Below are 21,397 nucleotides of genomic sequence, written 5' to 3'. Positions count from 1 at the left end.
CACCCGTGACCACAAACCATCAGCCGTTCCGCGTGCAAATAACTCAACACCGTGGGACAACTGGGCATAAATAGATGTGGCTGAGCCTCACGGATTTTTCCGCGGGGCCGAAAATGTCAGCAATTCCAAGCCTGATCCCTGCTGGCCTCTGACAGACAAGATCACAGGAGAGACAGGCAGGCGGAAAAACCTCCCTAGCTGCATTTTGCATGAGCAAATGGGCATTTGCCTCTTGGGCGAGCAGGGCAAGTGTCAGCCACACCAATCAGAGCCTGACTAGTAGGAAAAAGCTCTTCTGCTGACTCTTTGTTGGTGACCAGGCTCCTGAAGGACAGGAGTTCACATTTTGTCAAGCGCGTTGTGTTTCTTAAATACCATGTTTCTGTTCATGTGAGCATTGCCTGCCAGCCACGTCTGCACAGGGACATGCCTCGGGGTTCCTTTCACCTCAGACCAAGTAGGGTCCTTCCCCTTGGTCACATCCTCCCTCGCTGTACCCGCACAGCAGTAGTCCCCTCCAGGAAGGTAGAGAAACCAAGCTTAGAAACTCTTTCATTTAGTTCCTGATTCCTTGCTTTGCCCGCCCAGTCCCCATTCTCGACTTCTGCAGTACCAGCACCCAGATTTTTCCTGAGGACCTCAACTTAGGCGATACAGTTCAGGTAGGCTTGTGATTTGGTTTGTCACTGAAGTCCAACACCATCATGGCCACCCCCACTCCTTCACGGTTAGGGGTTGAGGGTGGGCACGTGATGCAGATCAGTACAATCAGATAACCCCGTGACTTCGGCTGCATTCATACGCCAGCAGGCTGGAGGCTGTGGGCACCGGTCTGAGAAGGGCGGCGGGAGCAGAGCCAGGAGATCGAGAAAGCCTGAGTCTTGCGGCGTGAGCCCCTGCATCCAGCTTTACCTGGAGCTCAGCCTCATTAGGGGTGGGTTTCCGACACCACCCAACGAAAGCATTCTTGCTATCACGTGGAGGCTGAGCAACGCGAGGATGGGAACCAGGTACCTTAATTTCTAGGCTGGTGCTCTTACCCTGTATTGTGGTCCAGATGACTTCATCCAACTGCACAGACTTGTCCAGTCGGTGTGGCTCTATGGTCTCCTAGAGGTGGATATTTTAAAAATAAAAACATCTGATCATAAGAGTGTTTTGCCTAACTGAATCACAGAGTCATGAGAGAGCCCCTGAGATCCTGTCATTGGGCGGTTTTCAAAGATTGCTTTGCAAATCCTGTCTCAGATGATATCTTAAGCAGATCTCTTATGGGTAAGAAATAAAAGTGGTGCCTTACTGTGCAAATATAGTTTATCTTTTAGACTAAAAGTTGTAGCATTTACTTTTTATAATCAATAAAGACCCAACTTTTAATGTATTTGTTTCCAAGGTATAAAAATTGATTATATAGATGATCAGTAGAAAAAAAAAATCAATGAAACCAAAAGCTATTTCTTTAAAAAGATCAATAAAATCAATACGCCTCTAGACAGGCTAAGAAAAATCACTAATTACTAATCTCATAAATGAAAAAGGAGACATCACTACAGATCCTGTGGACATTAAAGGATAATAAAGGAACACTATGAACAATTCTATGCCCACAGATTTGATAACCTAGATGAAATGAACCAATTCCTTGAAAGGCACAACTAGCCAAATTCACAGAAGAAGAAATAGACCATCTGAACAGAACTATATCTATTAAAGATATTGAATCAATAATGAATAAACTTCTGAAACAGAAACCACCAGGCCAGGTGGGTTCATCATCAAGATCTATCAAATATTTAAAGATGTATACAAAACATAATATTGTACATCAATTGTAATTGAAAAATAAAAATATATATTTAAAAAAAGAAGTTATACCAACTTTCTACAATCTCTTTCAGAGAATGGAAGCTGAGGAAATACTTTCTAATTCATTCTATGAGGTCGACATTACCCCCAATAAAAAACTAGACAACAGCCCTGGCTGGTGTGGTTCAGTAGATTGAGTGCTGGTCTGTCAACCAAAGGGTCACTGATTTGATTCCCAATCAGAACACATGCCTGGGTTGCAGGCCAGGTCCCCAGTTGGGGGCGCATGAGAGGCAACCACACTTTGATGTCTCTCCCTCCCTTCCTCCCTTCCCTTCTCTCTAAAAATAAATAAATAAATAAATAATCTTAAATTTAAAAAATACTAGACAACAACATTACAAGGAAAGAAAACTACAGATCAATACTTCTCTTAAATGTAGATATAAAAATCCTCAACATAGATATAAGAATCTAGTGATATATAAAAGAATTACACGCCATGAGGAAGTGGGATTTATCACAGGTATGCACAGCTGGTTCAACATTCAAAATCAATTAATGTAATCCATTGCATCAATAGGCTAAAGAAGAAAGATTACATGATCATGTCAATAAATGCAGAAAAAGCAGTTGACAAAATCCACCACCCATTCATAATTTTAAAATCTCTCAATAAACTAGAAGTAGAGAGCAACTTCCTCATCCTGATTAAAATATCTACATACTTATAGCTAACATACTTAATGTTGAGAAACTAGACACTTTCCCTCTAAGATCAAGTACAAGGCAAGGCTGTCCCTTCTCAGCTGACTTTTGAACACTGTACTTGAAGTTCTAGACAATGCAATCAAACAAGGAAAGGAAATACACGTTAAGAAGGAAGAAATTGTCTTTGCTCACAGATTGTATGATCGCCTATGTAACAAAATCTGAAAGAGTCAACAGAAAAAGTTGGAACTAATAAATGATTATAGCAAGGTTACAGGATGCGAGGTTAATACACAAAAGCCAGTCACGTTCCTAGGTACTAGCAGTGACTAAGCGGAGCAGGTCCCCATCCACCTGGAAGGTTCTGCTTCTAGGGCACCCAACCTGAGACTCATCCTCCAGGTCAATGTGGCTCCCTCGGGGGGCCTTGCCCGAACCCCCAAGGTGGCTCAGAGTCCTCTTGTAACAGCATCCTGTGGTTTTCCTTCATGACAATTAGTACAACTGCCGTGAGATAAGTTATCTGTGTAATGTGTGTCTTTCTCATGAGACTGTAAACTCCACGGGGAGAGGAACACGCCTGTTTTGCTCCCACTGTGTCCAGAGCCTAGCACAGTGCCTGACGCGATAGTGGGCACTCAGCAAAACTGGATGAAGGGAGGGAGGGATGGAGGGGGGTCCTCGTGTTTCCCCTTTCCTGTCAGAGCAGCGGTTCTCACCGTGTTCACAGGGGTCGCCTAACACCATCGGAAAACACATATCTAATTACATACTGTTTTTGTGATTGATCCCTATGCTTTAATTATGTTCAATTTGTAACAATGAAAATACATCCTGCATATCAGATGTTTACATGACGATTCATAACAGGAGCAAAATTACAGTTAGGAAGTAGCAACGAAAGTAATTTTATGTTCGGGGGTCCCCACAGCATGAGGAACTATATTAAAGGGTCGCGGCATTAGGAAGGTTGAGAACCACTGTGTTCGAGCGAGGACTTCAGCTTTCTCTTTGCCGTGGCGGGATCTGAGCCCAGATGACTGTGGGGGTTGTCAGCAATGGGTGCCCTGCAGTGAGCAGCTCCGAGGCCACCAGGGGAGAGGCAGCCCAGATCCCCACACAGACAGCGGCCATCTGCTGCCTCTCTTCTGTTCAGAGGCAGGTGGCGAGGGCAGCTCCGCCTGTGACCCTGAGCAACCCTGGAAGCTGCGTTGTCAACAGCCTGTCACAGCGAATCACCTCAAGCCACTGCCCCGCCGAGAGCTGCCCAGTGAACCAGCGGCAGCGCTATCGGCCTCTCCCAGCAGCGCTCAGTCCGGTGCCAGGCTGGCCCGTCCATACCGTCAAACTGGGGCATCTGTCACAGCCGCTGGGCGCCACCTCCCTCCCTTCCCTTGGGGACAGAGGGCAGGGCACCCCAGGGCACCCAGGAAAATGGGCCCTTTTGTACTCCCCTTCTATTCTTTCACACTTGGGCAAGAAGACTTTTCACTCCTCACTTCCCTGGCCCTCGTGCCCAGCACCAGGCTGCGTAGGGCTGGGCCTGCCCATTTCCCCAGGGGCAAGAGAAAAAGTAAGTTGCCCAAGAACTAGTGGCCTTGGCGGGGCCTCGCCCAGGCTCACTGCTGCGTGAGGGGCTCTCGAGGACACAGAAGGGCAGAGGCGAGCGTCTGGGAAGCCCCTGATGGTCACATGTTTTAGTCTGCCTGGATCATGCGGTCTGCTCCCAATAAGCCTCTCTGATGGGTCGGCCATGAGGGGATTCCTATAAAGGGTCCCCACTGGCTCTTTCAGAACCGCCCCCTGGGGTCAGGCGGCCAGCACATGAGCTGTGTCCCAGAGCTCCCTCTGCACGGGGGCACCGCGGTCTGAGGCCCAGCCGAGGGGGGAGCATGGCGCACCTCAGGGCCACGCGTCTGGCCTGCCCCTGCCTGGGCACCCTGGGCGACAGGCCCCCGCTGAGAGGCCTGGGCCTGAGAGAGCTGGGCAGAGGCCATTTCCCAGGAATGCCACTGCCCCCGGGGGCCAGCCTTCTTCAGAGCCCTCCTCCTCCTCCCCGGACGCTTCTGGAGGCCTCCAGTCCCCAACCAAAAAGGCCCTCGGGAGAGGAGGAATCATCACTACCAAACAGTAACAATTATTCATTCGTTCACCCAACATGTATTTCCGGAGGGACTGCGCTGAGCCCCGCTTGTGGGAGGCTGCCCTCCGCTCCTTCACGTGGGCCTCGCCAGCGTGGTGGCTTGCGTCATCGAAGCACGCAAGCCGAGAAGGCGAGAGTGTTGGCTATCAAGACAGAAGTCACACTCTCACGTAACTGAATCACAAACGGGACATCTCATCACCCTCGCCACATCCTGTTGGTTGGGAGCAAGTCGCTAGGCCAGTGCCCACTCAGGTGAAAACATAAGTACCAGCAGGCAGGGGTCTCCAGGGGTCCTTTTGGAGTCTGCCTGACACAGCAGGGTTCAGTCCCACTAGCACCTCCTGAGGTCTTTTACGTGCCGGGCACTGTCCTGGAGCTTGGAGTAAAAAATTAGATGAGTTAGGGTTTCTATCTCCCAGGAACCTCATCTGTGAAGCATTTTCTGCTTCATGCTCTTACTCCTTTTTCCCAGTTGTAAACACTTGGGGGCTATATAGGAGCTCTGTTGGGGGGAGGAGGGAAATCACTCTGTAGTGCGCAAGTGTGTTAACCAGGCCCTTCCCAGCATCCCAGGGTTGTCGGAGGAACGAAAAAGACACGCAGAGAGAGGTTCGGCTAGTTCCAAGGGGCATTGGCACAGTGGCGGTCACTGTGCTGCTGGGTGCTGTGGATACCCAGAGAACGAGACTGGACCCTGCCCTGGGAGCAGACAGGTACGCCCCTGGGTTCAGCCTAGAGTAGGGCATGCCACCCCAGAGGCCAGACCTCGGGAGAGCTGGCACGGCAGTTCTCCTTGAGCAAAAAGAGTTGTAGCCGACAACTAAGAAGGAACACAACTACCTCAGAACTAGAAACAACCAGAAGTTCCAGAAAATCAAACTGCATGGAAGTCCAACAAACAAAGATACAAAGAAGAAATACTCACCCAAACAGGTAGGAGGGGCAGAGCCAGGACAGAGAGGACGCGGTGTGGCAGTGGCAGCAGCAGCAGGCCCGCGGAAAGCACAGTTATACGTTTTAAAAAGTCAGGAGGGACACCTGAGGAGCATTCCCAGCTCTTCATCACACTGTGCAACTCACAGTCCCAGCACCGGGGAAAATCAAACCTCATTGCTTCTGACTGTGCAAACCAGTTGGGGTTGGGGCAGAGGCAGAAACTGCCGGTCTCTCAGCAGAGTCCGCTTGTTTAAAGGGCCCCCAAGGTCCTAGAATGTCTGCACACCCACCCAAACTGGGAACGACGGCCAGGGCAGCAGCTAGAGGGGCGCCAGTCCTATACAAAGTGGGAGAGGTTCCTGGAAAAGGGGCGAGTGCTGGGCAGGCGGCATTGTTCCCTCTTGGGCCCCTCCCCCACTTACTGCATCACAACGTGGTGAAACAGGTTGCTCTGTATGGACGAATACCTAAGGCTCTGCCCCTTACAGTGGAACAGGTGTGACAGCTCTACCTGGGACGCTGAGGCAAACAAACACGGGAGCCTGTCAAAATGAGGAGACAGAGAAGTATGGCCCAAAAGGGGGAATGGATCAAGGTTCCAGTGGGAGAACTAAACGATTAGCCCACCTAACAGACGAGGAGATAGACAACCTAACAGATGCAGAGTTCAAAACACTGCTGATAAAGATGCTCACAGGCTTGACAGATATGCTTGAGTATGGCAAATGCGTAAGAGAAGTGAAGCCTATGCTAAGTGAAACAAAGGAAAATCCACAGAAAACCAGTGGTGAAGGGAAGGAAAGCGGGGTTCAAATCAATGATTTGGAACATAAGGAAGAAAAAAAGTCAACCACTGCAGAATGAAGAAACAAGAATTGAAAAAAATGAGGAGCCGCTTGGGAACCTCTGGGACAAGTTTAAACGTGCCAACATCCGAGTCATAGGGGTGCCAGAAGGAGAAGAGCAAGAAATTGAAAACTTATGTGAGAAAATAATGGAGGAAAACTTCCCAAGTTTGGTGAAGGAAATAGACACCCAAGTCCAGGAAGGATGGGGAAAAAAAAAAAAGAGTTGTAGCCAGCGGCTGAAACCAAGCTCTGCCCTCTGCTTGCGGGCCTTTACATACCGTCACGTAACTTTGTTTGTTTGTTTGTTGTTTTTTAGGATTTGAATCCCTCAGTTACCAATGTGCTGGTTTGGTTGGGTCTGGCGTCCAGGACAGGGCTCGATGGTAAATGTTGTTAAAGGGAGGACAGGAGCAAGGGGAAGTGAGAGGAGACGCAGGAGTCAGGGATGAATGAAAAGGAAGAGAGGAGGAGGAGAAAAGGGAAAGAGAGGAAGGAGGAAAGAGAAAAAGGGTAATGGGGAAGAGAGAGAAGAAGACAGGACGAGATGGGGACGGAAACAGAGAGCTGGAAGGAGTGCGAGAGGGACGTGAGACAGAGACAGAAAGGGGAGGGCGGGGAGGGAGCAAGGCAGCGAGGGCGGGGAGGGAGAGAGAAGCGGGGCAGAGGAGCGCCAGGCGGGCAGGTTCAGAGCGCGGGCCACGCCCCCCGGCCACGCCCCCGGCCCGGACTCCGCCCTCGGCCACGCCCCCGGCCCGCAGGCTGCAGCGCCACCTCCAGCCGCCAGGGGCCGCCACGCGCGGCCGGCCGCACCCTGCGTGCCCCGCGGGCCCTCTCTCCCGCCTCCGCGCTGGCCGCTCGCAGACCCGCCGCTTTTCTGGGGCCCCGGCCGCGTCTCGCTCGCAGTCTTCTCGGAAGGGGCTTCGCGCCGCTCGGCGCACGCCGCCCCCCTGCCTCGCGGCGCGGGGTCTCGCGGGCCCCGCTCCCGCCCTCCGCTCGCCTGGCCCGGACCGGAAGCGGCGCCGCACGGCCTGGGCCTGGCGCGGGGGGCGGGCACCGGGGCCCGGTCGGACATGGGCAAGAAGCACAAGAAGCACAAGTCGGACAAGCACGTCTACGAGGGTGAGGAGCGGGCCGCTCGGCGGGCTTTTCGCGCTTCCGACACCCCCTCGAGCGCCGGAGGCCGCGCCGCCCACGGGGAGGCCCGCACTCCGAAGGGGGCGCGACCGCCGGGCGCAGCGCGGACCCTGGGCGGGGGCGGGTCGCGCAGGGAGGCGTGAGACGGCCCCGAGAGCCCCGCGAGCGCCCACGGCCCCCGCCGCCCGTAACCGCGCCCTCCCTCCCCCCTCCCCCCCAGACTACGTGGAGAAGCCCCTGAAGCTGGTGCTCAGAGTGGGCGGGAGCGAGGTCACCGAGCTCTCCACCGGCAGCTCGGGCCACGACTCGAGCCTCCTCGAGGACAGGGGCGACCATGACAAGCACAAGGACCGCAAGCGGAAGAAGAGGAAGAAGGGCGAGAAGCAGGCCCCCGGGGAAGACAAGGGGCGGAAACGCAGGCGCGGGAAGGTAAATGGGGCTGCGCGGGGGGCGCCTCGCCCGCCTCCTGCCGCGGGGCTCACCCGCCGCCCCCGGGGCCCGCGGGCCCGGATCGCCTGGAAAGGCTGCGCCTCTCCGGGAGGAGCAGGGCCGAGTGGAAACGTGAGTGCGGGGGCAGTCGCGTTTAATGACGCGCGTGGACGGCTGTGCTGGTCCGGCAGGTGACCCCGCAGGTGACCGAGCGGCCCGTCCTGATGGTGGGGCTGCGGGCAGAGCGCCGCCCCCCGACTCCGAGGGCCTCGGTCCGGGTGCTCGTCGCCGAAGGCAGTGCGGTCTCCCTGGCCAGGCCCGGTTGGCGGGGGCGCCCTCCCCCACGGACGAGGTTGCCGGTTCGATCCCTGGTCCCGGCACCTGCAGAAATCAGCCGACGAACGCGTGAATAAGTGGAACAGCAAATCCACGGTTCTTGCTCTTTCTCAAATCAGTAAATTAAAAAAAAATAATAAAGCGAATGGGGTCTATCAAGGTCCACATTTTGCTCCCAAACAAATACTATAAAGCCAGATAGTTAACGGGCAACTTCCATCTTTTAAAGCGAAGTGGGAGCCTGTTGAAGGGATTGAGATTGAAGGCGTGGGACCCCAGTCATCGAAGCGAGCACTTTCTTTCCCAGCCACTGGCCGTTAATAGACCAAGAAACACGCAGCTGCCGCCTTGGTGTGTGAGCTGGGCCACGTCGCCGTCGCTCACCGGGCTCCCAGGGACGGTCGCCTGCAGGCCTGGGGTTAGCCTGGACGCCCCTGCACGGCCCGGGGGGACCCTGTCGCCGAGCGCCTTATGAAATCAGTTACTGTGTCTTGAAGATCCATTTCCGTGGGTTAGTTGTAAATTTGTTTCTTACGTTCAGATACACAACAGGGGTGTTGTGCTCCGTGGGATTAAACACGTTGGTAGGTCGTTGAATCTTAGAGATTCTCTCTTGGCAGTTTCTTAAATCTGTTCATTTCTGCTGAGTTTTTATTGCTTTTCCCTAGACTGTGACAGTATGCTGAACTGTTTCCCTCTCTTCGATTATAAAATCTTCGTATGCATGTGATTTTTTTAAAAGAATTTCTAATGGTACAGAAGTGAAAAAAAATGGGATAAAACGTTTTCCTCACCCCAGTCCCTCGTGCAGCTGCTCTCTCCAGGGGTAACTTTTGTTTGTTTGTTTGTTTTGTTTTTATTAGTAGTAAAGTAACTCGTGACCATAGTTTCATGAGGTCAAGAGTACTGCATGGCTTTCGACACAAAAGCATTCTCCCGCTCCATCCTGGAGTCCTTCCCAAACTTTCTAGTTTTCTCTTTGTATGTTTACCTCCACTTCGGAATGTAGGCTTATATTGCCGTCTGCTGCTTCCCCAGCTTCCGCCTTTTTGTGACATCGTGTTGCAGAAGGTGAGAATTTAAGTGAGCGTTCTCACGCTGCCCCGCGCCCCGCTGCCCCTTCCTCCAGCCTCGAGGACAGGTGCATCCCTGTCGGCTAGGTCAGTATTTGGTGTCTGAGTTCAGTTATCGTTCACTGAAGACAAAGGTGATGTACGAATATAGATCTGAAAAGCCCCCCTGATTTCTGTTTTTCACACAGTCAGGCTCCTGCCTTTGTTTTGAGACCTCAGTCTGTGGTCCTCTGTCCCCTCCTGCTCTGGCCTGGATGCATGTTGTCCGGCCTGCCGGGACCCGCGTCTTCCTCCGGGTCCATCCCCTCGTTCTGGCAGAGTCTTCCTCTGGCAGCTTCCTAAAAAGTGCTCACGGGCGGCAGGCTTCTATGAGGTCTTACGTGTTGGAAACCTTTATTCTGCCTTCCTGTAGATCGATGGTTTGACTCGGCATGGGATTTTCTCCCAGGCTCTTGAAACCACTGCACTGCTGTCTTCTGGCTTCCAGATCGGCTGTTGAGAGTCCGCTGCCATGATGACGCTCAGCCTTGCACATGACTGGTGTTTGCTTTCTTGAAATCTTCAGGCTCCTGCCCTCTGTCTTCAGCGCTCTGTTCAGTTCTGAGAGGTGTGCGTGAGGTGTCCCTGTGGTGGTTTCCTTCCCTGTCCTCTTCTCTGGAGCCCCTGCCGTCTTAGACGTGGACGGGTTTTGTGTGTCTGGCCTGTTGTGCTCGGCATGATGTCGTCAGGGTCATCCGTGCGGTGGCCTGTGTTAGCATTTCCTTCCGTTTTTAAGGCTGAATAATGCCGCACTGTGTGGGTACCCCGTTTTACCTGCCTCATCGCTGGGCACTCGGTGTGCGTCTGCCTTTTCAGGGTTGTCAGTAACTGATGCCGCTGTGAACGTGGGCGGGCAGGCGTCTCCCCAAGTCCTGCTTCAGCTAGTGTGGGTGTCTATATGCCCAGAAGTGGGATTGCTGGTTCGCGCTATCTTCTCCTTTATAAACGAGAAGGCTCAGGCTCAGAGAGAGTAAGCCCGCTCCCTCGAGGTCACACGGCCCGTGCCAGAATAAGAAGTCTTACCCTGCCCGCAGAGGTCAGTGTCTAAAACCGTTGTCTGAATGGACGCCGGCCTCCACCCCTTCGCAGCCGTGGGAGAACAGAGCCGGGGCCCCGCAGAGGCCGAACACTCCTTCTGGAGCTCCGGCAGCTCCTCGGGGCGGGCCGGTCACGGAGGACTTCGCTCGGGAACAGCACTTGAGCCAGTGTTTACAAATCAGGCTGTGATGGCGCCGCGCTGCCTAGTCCGTCCTCCCAGCGGCCGCTGTGTGCGTCCCGCGCTGTACGTCAGACGCAGAGGGCCGCGTGTGTGAAGCCTCGGGTCACGTCGTTTGGGGGCTCCTTTGGTCTTTTCAAAGGTAACCTGACGCCCAGGCTTCATTTATATGCTTACTTGCAAAGCCAGTCCTGAGTAGGGTGCCCCGCTCCCGCACAGAGATGAACAGCAGCACGGTGGCAGGTGTGAGGGCGCATCGGGGACAGAGTGGCATGGAGGGGAGAGTAGGGTAAGATGGGAGAGGCGGCCGAGGTGTCAGGGTAGGGAGTTCGAACTCGGATGTGTGGGCCGTGGGGGTCAGTGCTCCGAGTGGAAACGTGAGTCTCGGTGACGTTAGCAGTCTCCAGCAGGACGGAAGCGAGTGGGGGTGGGGGCGAGGAGCCCTACTTGGAAGGCTTTTCTTGGACATGGCTCGGGGGGAAGGGCTGAACCCCTGTCCTGAAACACAGACCTGTTCAGAAAAGCATAATTCTGGTCCAGATTCTGTCTGAACCGCTTTGCAGGGCAGCTTCGGGTTTAGCTGTTCCAAGAAGTCAGGCTAGTCCCATTGCTAGGGATGTTACCAGAATAAAAAATGTTTAAAACTTTAAAAAATTATAAGCATTAACATACAGGATATTTATAAAGCCGAGGTTCAGTAGAACTTTTAATGAAAATAGAAAGCTTCTTTATATAAATAAATTCCAATAAGCACTGCCCGGTCCCAAGGGGAGGACGTACCCCGAAAAGCTAACGCCTGAGTGTGTGCGCTCTGCCAGGCACCGCTCCCAGCTCGTGTTTAGTATTTCGCTGCTTCAGGCCTTGCAGCCCGTGGGGTGGGCGCGCTGAAGGGCGACTTGAGCGCCCAGTTAGCTGAGGCGTGGACGTGGAGGTGGCTCACAACTGCAGAGAAGGGAGTCACTGTAATTACTGAGCACAGTGGGCCCTCTGTCAAAACACAAGTCACTGACTGGGTCGCTGAGACATTGCCGCGCCCCAGACCTCAGGGCCGCCCTGCTTATCTGGGTTGACAGAAAGTCCTCCCCTTGCCCTCCCCGCTGCTCCCTCCCGAGGCGCCCCCGTAATGGCAGGTCTTCCCGGAGAGGGGAGATGGACTCTTAAGGGCGTAAGGCCAGTGTTGCTCCTCTGATCGAAGGGCTGTTTATCTGTTCAGCAGATATTTACCGGACGCCTACTATCTGCCGGGCTCTGTAAATAATACACACGTATAGGTGGGCCCAGCAGTTCAAACCTGTGTTGTCAGGGTCAGCTGTTCTGTGTGAAATCGGGTGCATGCCCCAGAGTAGAAGAGCTCAGAAGCAGGGTGCATGCGTCCTCGGCAGCGTTACTGGGCACTGTTTGTTCTTCTGCTGATGGTCGTGTGTGCTCACCCACGTGCGAGGTCTGAGAGTCCCGTGTCTCTGCATTTTCATCAGCACGTGACATTTACAGACATCTTAATTTTTGTCAATCAGAGATGTGAAATGCCTTCCTGTTTTAAAATTTATAATTCTCAGACTTCTAGGGTTTTCATGCTTCTTGACATTTCAGGTTTCCTCTGAGAATTATCTGTGATACTCTACCCATTTTCTATTGGGTTATTTGCCTTTTTACATGAGTCTGTAGATGTTCTTTATGTAATCTTTACTAATACTTTGAATTATTTATGTTTCAAGTCTTTTATCTCAGTCAGTAATTGCCTTTTAGCTTTGTTTATGGGTAAGAAAAGTTTTCCTTACTCTTGGGCCATAAGGATTCTTTTATCTGAAGTTTTAAAGCTTTGCTTTGTACACTTAAGTCTTTAATATATCTGGAATTGACTTTGCGTGTGGTATGATTTCATCGTCTTGGTCCATGCAGATAACTAGCTGTCCCAGGACCGCCCTCTTGTCCTTCATGTGTGAGGACGCCACCCCTGTGATTCACCCAGACTTGCTGTATGGGTGCGTCTGGTTCTGGGCTTGTAATCTGTTCTCTTGGTCTGTCTGTCCCTCAGACCCACATTGTCTAAATTATTGTCACTTTATATGAATACTGTATATCGGGGAAGATGCATCTTACTGTAACCTTTTTCAAAACTGTTCTGTTCTTGATTTGATCTTCAAAATAAGTTCTGTGATTGGCTTGTCAGATTCCATGAAAAATCGCATCTTACAATTTTGGTTGGCGTTACATTTTATTTACAGATTCCTTTGGAGAGAATGGACTGTTTTTCAATTCATGAACATAGTGTATTTCCTTTATTCAGGTCTTCCACAGTGGCCTTTTAACAATATTTCATAAATTTTTCCAAAATGTATTAGATTTTTAATCAAATTTATTCCTAAGTATGTTATGTTGCTTTTAGGAATACATAGTAGTATTTTTCTAGGTGTTTTTTTCCCTCGCATCTACTGTCAGATCACTTCCCCCCCTTTATGAACATGGCATTCTCTCCTCTTCCAGTAGATGGCAGTAAAAGACATTAAGATTTTATTAAGACTTTTCAATGACGTCTTATATTTTTCCACTGAAATTAAGATGATTTATTTTAGAGGTATTCTGAAATATTTATTTCTCACTTATCTCCCTTTGTTCCGTTTAGGAGGACAGAAAGAAGCGAGATCGGGACCGTGGGGACAGCGAGGCAGAAAAAGACCCCCAGGGCCAGGCCCCTGCCGGACTGGACTTGCCCCCCGAGAAGCCTCTCGCCAGCTCCTTAGCCAAGCAAGAAGGTGGGAGTGACTGTGTCCTGCCTGAGGGAGGACGCTGACTTTGTTCTGAGGGGCACAGCCAGGGAAAGGAGCTGGGGTCTTAGCGTTTAAGTTAAAAAGGTTTTTAATGGAAATTTTAAGTTTCTTATTTCTCTGACACATACGAGCTTTAAATTAGCTTCCGTTTGAGATCACACTTACTTGTAAGATGCATGGAAGTTCTGTGTGAGATCTTTAATGACGGGTCTGAGATGAGTCACGTGGAAAGAAAATAACTGAAACAATGCTATCTGGAATCTTCCTGTTAAAAACCCTCTTCTCCTTCCTTTTTGCTTTAGAAATAGAACAGACACCCCTGCAGGAAGCCTTGCACCAGCTGATGAGACAGTTGCAGAGGTAAGTGTCCTCCCAGCTTTTCTGTGACGTGGGGGTGGAAGTGAGAACTGTAGTGGCCAGGCCACTTCTCTCGTTTTGGTTACTTAAAGCCACATTTTGTGGCCCGGGTCCAAATGTACTTGATTTTAAATTGGATGATAAATATTTTGCCTGGCAATAGAAGCCCTCCCAGCGGCTATTAGATGTTCTTATTTAGTTTGTTTTAACTGGCAACTTGAAGAATGTTAACATAATACGCTTCATGGCAGATTTCTTTTTAATTTGAAGTAAGTTCTGATGTTAAAGCTTTAAACCAGAAATAAACAATACAGCGCTTTCCACTTTGCTGATAGATAAAAATCCCCTCTGTGTATCTGTGTGATGCTTATCACGCTGTGAAAGCCCCCGTGACTGTGAAGTCTGGGAGAAGACACGAAATTCTATAAATAGGATTCGGGACCTTTCTAAATTCAGAAGTTTGTTCTAAAAATTACAGTATCTAGATTAAACCAACGTTCTTAAAAGGAAAAAGAATAACTCGGTCTTCATTAAAATATTTTGGTGTGTGTCTTTACTCAGAATTTCAGTTTCCAGCTGAGAGACGTGGGCACCGCTGGCCGAGGCTCCCTAGCGGGAGTGTGGTTTCTCCTGGCAAACCCTGTTCTCACTGGGCTTTCACGCCATAAACAATCTTTAAGAGCAGACCTCCAGTGCCGTCCGTGTTCATCACCTGTTCATCTTTGCAGGCAGTTAAAATCATGAGTTAGTGGCCTCTCCCCTTTTTGGCTTTACAGAGCAGTTGAGGAAATGACATCTCAAGTGTTTACACTCGAATAAACAATCCATTACTTGTCCCAAAAGGGCGAACAGGTAAGTATTAGATGTCCCAGCCCAATTAGAATGTGGGAATGGAGTGTTTTGGCCGCCTTTTAATTTTCTTACAAGTCTAGAGTGTAAGTTAAAAATGTCACCTTCAGAGAAATCTGCTTAGGACAGTCTCCTAGTCCACGGGTGTTAACGTCGCTCAGGACTGTTTAGGAATTGGGGTCCAGAGCCGCATCCCTCTGAGCCCGTTGGGGTCGGGGGGCCCTCGCCCTCGGGGCTCGGCGCTGGTGCCGATACAGACGGACCGGCTGAGCGGAGGGACACCGGTTTCGGTCCGACCGAGTGGCTCAGGTCAGGGGCGGAGAAGATGGGCTCTGAAAGGCCCTCCGGGGTGCCGAGTGCCGGGGGGCGCGGCGACGGCTCAGGCGGCACACGTTGGCGTGTGTCAGCGCCACACTGGGCGCTTCTGTGTATTTCCGTCGTGCTTCAGTCTCGGCGCTCAGGCGTTTGCAGAGAAGACCAGAAGCAGGTCCCGACCTTAACCCCTTTATCAGCCTCGGGACCGGGAACGAGCGGTCCGGCCGCCGCGTCCCCGTCCCTCGTCTGTAAGGGCGGCACCCCCGCCTCGAAGGCTCGGTGGGGCTAGCGATCGGGTACGGCGGGCACCCACTTCAGAAGCTGCCGCCGTTACCCTTGTGTGGGCCGCTTTTGTTGCTGTCGTTGGGGTCAGGAAACGTGAGTGGGCCAGGCTCCTGAAGGGAAACGTCACTCTTGACGACCTAGTGGTGCAAAGCAGAGGCTCAGCCCTGTCGGTGCTGGAATCCCCGGGGCCAAGAGCTCCCGTCCCGGCGCCGGCGCTCAGCCCTGGAAAGGCCGGGGCCCGGGCCCACCCTGCCCTCCAGAGACTCCAGGGTCGTGGGTCTCAGGTAAACCCCACGAGAATTCTGATAACTTTATTTTTATTGGTGCCGCTCTTACAGAAGATCCCCTCTCCTGCCCCCGCCTTTGCCCGCCTCCACGCAGCCCCGCCCTCCCTTCCCTCTGGCCCGCAGCACGCGGCGGTCTGTGTCTGTGTCTGGGTCCTGCATGCGTGGCCTTCGGCTCACCCGTCCCCTTCCTCATGCAGTCCCTCCTCCCCCAGCAGCCGTCAGTCTGCTCCGTGGGTCTGTGCCTCTGTTTCCCTTCTGTTCGCCAGTTTATTTTATTCCTTAGATTCCACATACAGTGGGGTCACATGGCCCTTGTCTTTCTCCGGCCGGCTTATTTCACTTAGCATAATAGTCTGCAGGTCCTTCCGCGCTGTCACAGAGGGTGAGGTTTCCTTTCCGGCGGCCGTGCGGGATTCTCTTGTTTAAGTTACTACAGCTTTTTGATCCGCTCACCCACTGACCTGCACTTGGGCTGCTTCCAGCCCTCGGCTATTGTGAATAGTGCTGCTGTGAACATCGGGGTGCGTATATGCTTTCAAATTGGTGTTCTGCCATCTTAGGGTATACTGCTTGAAGTGGGATCGCTGGGTCAGAAGGCAGATCCATTTTTAATTCCTTGAGGAGCCTCCACACTGTGTCGTCCCACAGCGGCTGCACCGGTCTGCACTCCCACCAACGGTCCATAGAGTCCCCTTTCTCCGCATCCTCGCCAGCACTTTGTTGATTTATTGATGGCGGCCATTCTGGCGGGTGTGAGATGGTATCTTATTGTGATTTTAATTTGCATCTCTCTGATGATTAGTGACATTGAGCATCTTTTCATGACTGTTGGCCACCTGGACGTCCTCTCTGGAGAAGTGTCTGTGCAGGTCCTTTGCCATTTTTTAATTGGATTGTCTTTCCGGAGTTGAGTTGTATAAATTGGAAATTAACCCCTTATCAGATGCATCACTAGCAAATATGTTCTCCCATACAGTAGGGTTCTTTTCACTTGGTGGTGGTTTTCTCCGGCTGTGCAGAAGATCTTTAGCTCGGTGTTGTCCCATTTGTTTGTTTTTTACGTTGTTTTCCTGGCCCTAGGAAATACAGTGGCAAAAATATTGCTACAGGTGAGGTCTGAGGTTTTATTGCCTGTGTTTTCTTCTAGGATTTTTTATGGTTTTGCAACTTACATTTAAGTCTTTTTTCCACTTCGAGCTTATTTTTGTGTGAGATGTAAGTTGGTGGTCTAGTTTCCTTTTTTTGCACGTCCCTGTCCAGTTTCCCAGCACTACTTACTGAAGAGGCTGTCTTTATGCCACTGAGGCTTATGCCCCTCTGTCACGTATTAATTAACCGTATTAGGCGTGGGCTGGTTTTCGGGCTCTCTGTTCTGTTCCATTGGTCTTTGTGCCTGTTCTTATGCGAGTACCAGGCTGTTTTGATGACAATGACCTTGTAGTATAGTTTAATATCAGGTATTAAGATACTTCCAACTTTGTTCTTCTTTATCAAGATCGCTAAGGCTATTCGGGGTCTTTTTTAGTTTCATATAAATGTGTGGAATATACGTTTTGTAACGCTCCTCCAGTGATTCCTGTGCACAGCCGCAGCCGAGACCCTGGGAGAGGAAGCGCGGTGTCTCAGGCTGGGGGCGTCGTGAGGGCCTTTTCATGTCTTTTTTTCAGCAGTGCCCCCAGCCCCACCATGTACACCCACAGAAGTCATATGCACTGCTTCAGAAAATGCACTTGCGCACAGGGCTGCAGTCATTGGCTGGCCCCCCAAGGGTCCACGCCCGCAGTTAGAATCCCACAGGAAGGTCACACATGTGACTCCTCATCCCTTCCCTGCCTTTCCCCTGTGGTCGATGGAACACGTAGCACTGACCTCCCGGCAGTCAGACGCTGGCCAGTTAGCCCAGGGCCTTTATTTTGTTTCATTTTTCCCTGTGTAGGAGGTGCTGCTCTAAGAGTACAGTTAGTGTGTAAAACCTCTTAACGCTGTTGTTAGTAGTAGTTACGGAAATCATGGTAGCATACTACAGACTCGTTCTGCATCTGAAGGCTGTCCTCTGACTTCTGCTCCTAGACCAGTACATGTGTTTGCAGTAGAAATAAAATTGCATTTTTTATATCTTCACAGAAAAGACCCAAGTGCTTTCTTCTCCTTTCCTGTGACTGATTTTATCGCTCCCGGCTACTCCATGATCATTAAACACCCAATGGATTTTAGTACCATGAAAGAGAAGATCAGGAACAACGACTACCAGTCCATAGAAGAACTGAAGGTAACTACAGCTATTTGTGTGGTAACTGGACAAATAAGAACTATAGTACAAAGTAACATATATTGAGTCGTTTGAGAGTCAAGCTGGTGGAGCCTGTAGATACAAAGTCTTGGTAGAAACCAGCATTTTGGTATTCAGAATCTTACTAATTGAGCTTTTGTTTTGTGAAGAATTAAGCTTTTTCCTTTTTCTTTTTTTTTAAGATTTTATTTATTTTCAGAAAGAGGGGAAGGGAGGGAGAAAGAGAGCAAAACATAAGTTGGTTGCCTCTCACATGCCCCCAGTTGGAGGCCTGGCCCACAACCCAGGCCTGTGCCCTGACTGGGAATCAAACTTGCGACCTCTTGGTTCACAGGCCGGTGCTCAAATCTACTGAGCCACACCAGCCAGGGCTAAGCTAGCTTATTTTAATATCCAAAAGTCTTTGTGTGTTTTTGTCTTTGAAAACATTTTTAAGCTTAAAGATACAAAATCAGATGAAATAAGCCATCTGCTGTCTTTTATTATCTTGGGAGTTTTGAAAAAATATGTGATTTTAAATTTCAGGTCAGTTATAGGTAAAATTAGTATTTTAATGAAATTGAGTTAGAGTAACTTCTTTTCCTAGACGTCTAAGGTGTGCGTATCTTCTAAAAAAGAGGATTGGCTTGTCCAGAAATAACTAAACAGAGGTTTAATTACATTTTCTAGTTGGATGAAAGTTAATTGCTCCCTAAGGTCATCTTTGGTGATATTTGTTGAGCAGATTTCTTTAAATTTTAAAAGGAAGAAAATCAAAAACTTGCAGGCAAAGGACCTACAAGCCACTAAAACTATGTCTGTGCCGAAGGTTGTAGGTGAGGTTTCTCTGTCTTCACAGAGGCCTGGTGTGTGGTGATTGGAGAGGTGATACTTTTCTTTCTCATCTGCGGAGAAAACCACCACAGTTTTCGTAAATTGGCTCTGTGCCAAACCGCCACGACCTGCACCGGTTCAGGGGCCTCCTTTACCTTGATGTTTTCTGCACGGACTTCGTGGTGTTCGCCCGACCCTTAGGTCCAGGCAGTGACAAAAGGGAAATAAGACAGTCGACAGCATCTTCTCCTGCTCTTTTCTTTCATCCCCATGTCAATCGGCTGAGATTTACGACTGACTCCAGCATTTAATTCTCTCTCTACCACGGATTTGAATGTGTGGATAATATTCCACTGCTCTGAAAACCTGGAATTACATTCTCATGTGTTCAGAGAAACGGAAGTTCCCCCCCCCCCTTTTCGTCTGGTGAAAATTAGGCCCGAGCTGTTTATGACGGCGTCTTTCCGACTGTGTCGTTGCCTCGCGGAAGCAGCCCTAACGGTTTTGTTTTCTCTGAGCCTCCTCCTGGGATGGCAGGCGGGGGCGGAGGTGTGCCCTCTAAGGGTTTGGGAGCACGTGGCTCAGGCTGATCGTAACTGGAATTAACAGGCAGTTTTAACTCTTTGGAATCATCTACAGTAACCCAAAGAAATGTTTATTAGCTTATCCAGCTCGTTTAGGCTGTTCATATTTCTTAATTACATGAAGAGCATGCAGAAAGGTCATTCAGCTTTTCGGATGACCGAGTGCCATTACACAAAAGTCCGGTACAGCCCAGCACATGACAGCCGAGCTCAATGGAGGCTGCTGTTGCCTTCACAGAGCACTCCTGTGACCAGCAGGCTAATTCAGCACTGTCTTGCCACTTAGAGTCCCAGTGGTCATGTGGGGCGGGTAACAGTCATCCTGTGTCTCTCCTCGGATATATATTTAATGATCTTAATGGAATGGAAGCTCTTCAGAATATCTGTACCACCATAACCTGGGGCCAGCCCTAGAGGGACGGGGAACCTGCTAAAACTACATAAAAAACCGTGTGGTCAGTGCGCGCGTGCGCACGCACAGGCTTGGGGACTGAGCGGGTCCGCGGCTCTGGCCCCGTCTGAGAGGCAGGACCGAGCAAAGCCCTGGCTGCTTGGACTGGCCAGGGACTCGGGGCCACGCGGCCTTTATCCGCTTTGGCTGAATGCCAGTTTGTTGTGACGCTTGAATCAGTCTTCTCAGTGCTCAGTCCCCCTGTTTCTGGTCCATTGCAGAGTTCCCAGCTGTCATCACTAAGTATTGAATAGTGGGGTCTGACTTTTCACGTGGGGGCGTTTGTTTGGGGGCATCAGATTCTTCTTTTGTTTGGTTTTATCATTTTAACTTAGCAAGGCCTTGGCATAATCACGCTCACGTTTATGCGATGTAAAGATGACAGAACCATGAAAACACGCGATAGAATTGCGTTCCCCAGCGCCTCTGCGCACTGTGATGTCCAGACCAGAAGCACAGTTCCGGTAATCCGGCTTCTCCACCTACACGTTTCAGCTTCTAGAGGTCGTGTGCTTTGTGTCACATTGGCATAATTTTGCAACGTTCTGCAGATTACGTTTAGCTTATACTAACACCCAAACAGATGAAAGGAAATGCGGGTAAATGTAACATTTTCGCTCAGTTCATTTGGATTTAGTAGGACAAATTGTGATAATTTACACTCTCTGTTCCCGGTTTTCAGTCAAGATCTGAAATAAAATATTTAATTCATAAGTAAATGGAAATTTAAGATATTTTATAAAACCAAGGGTAATATTTCTAATTAGATTAACTATTCAGTTAAGATTATTCAATATATGATAGTGTTTTTCTTCTCATTCCTTTTTGTACAGTAAGTATAAGATTTTCATCTTGTATCTAAAGTTTATATATAGTTATGAAAGGTTTAAGAATTTGGAAAAAAGACTTCCAGCCAAGATGGACGCGCAGGCAGACACACTTCTCCTCACACAACCATAAGACGGGTCACAGCTAACCTCAAAGCAAAACTAAACCAGAACCGCCCGAAAGTTGAACTGTATGGAAGTGACAGCCAGGGATTGAGAGAAGAAGTACTCATCCGGACGGGCAGGAGGGTAGAGCCTGGCAGCCGGGGTGGAGAGGACGCTGTGTGTTGGAGGCGAGGAGGCAGCAGGCGAAGCAGGCGGTCCCCCATTCACCTGTGGCAGATGAAAGCCAGGAGGGACACCTGGGGAGCGATCCCAGCCCCGGGCCAGACCATGCAGCCCAGGGTTCCAGTGCTGGGAAAATACAGCTTCATTGCTTCTGTCTGTGAAAACCAGTGGGGGTTGAGGAGGCAGAAGAAACTGCCCATCTCTCAGGAGAGTCTGTTTAGAGGCCCCCATGGTCGGTATGCAAACCCACCCGCTCTGGAAACCAACACCAGGACAACAGCTAGAGGGTTGCCAGTCATATACAGGAAGCAGGTAAAGTGACTGAAAATAGGGCGAGTGCTGAGCAAGCAGCATTGTTCCCTCTCTGGCCCCTCCCTCACATACAGCGCCACAAAGCAGTGAAATGGGGTGCTGCCCCACCTCCAGCGAATACCTAAGGCTCCGCCCCTTCTAATGTAACAGGTGCAAGAGCTCTACCTAAGACACAGAAGCAAACACACGGAGGCTGCCAAATTGAGGAGAAAAGGAACATGGCCCAAATCCCCAGATGGAGAACCTACTGAAATGGGGACAACCAACCTGTCAGATGCAGAATTTAAAACACTGGTG

General features: G+C 50.5%; 1 protein-coding gene across 1 annotated transcript in view; it reads left to right on the top strand.

Moving 5' to 3' along the window:
- The first annotated feature begins 6,991 nt into the window (after positions 1-6,991).
- BRD7 (bromodomain containing 7) overlaps positions 6,992-21,397 on the top strand; it is a 29,384-nt gene continuing 14,978 nt past the window's right edge. The window contains exons 1-6 of the mRNA XM_090260929.1: positions 6,992-7,033; positions 7,206-7,701; positions 7,802-8,010; positions 13,298-13,427; positions 13,745-13,802; positions 17,660-17,804. Coding sequence (XP_090117055.1) covers positions 6,992-7,033; positions 7,206-7,701; positions 7,802-8,010; positions 13,298-13,427; positions 13,745-13,802; positions 17,660-17,804 — 1,080 coding nt within the window. The remainder of the gene's footprint in view (positions 7,034-7,205; positions 7,702-7,801; positions 8,011-13,297; positions 13,428-13,744; positions 13,803-17,659; positions 17,805-21,397) is intronic.

The sequence above is a fragment of the Furipterus horrens genome, unplaced genomic scaffold, assembly GCF_987537825.1.
Source record: "Furipterus horrens unplaced genomic scaffold, mFurHor1.1.pri manual_scaffold_13, whole genome shotgun sequence".
Classification (NCBI taxonomy): Eukaryota; Metazoa; Chordata; class Mammalia; order Chiroptera; family Furipteridae; genus Furipterus; species Furipterus horrens.
Note: the sequence above shows the minus strand (reverse complement) of the source record. Positions and strands in the feature narration are given on the sequence as shown.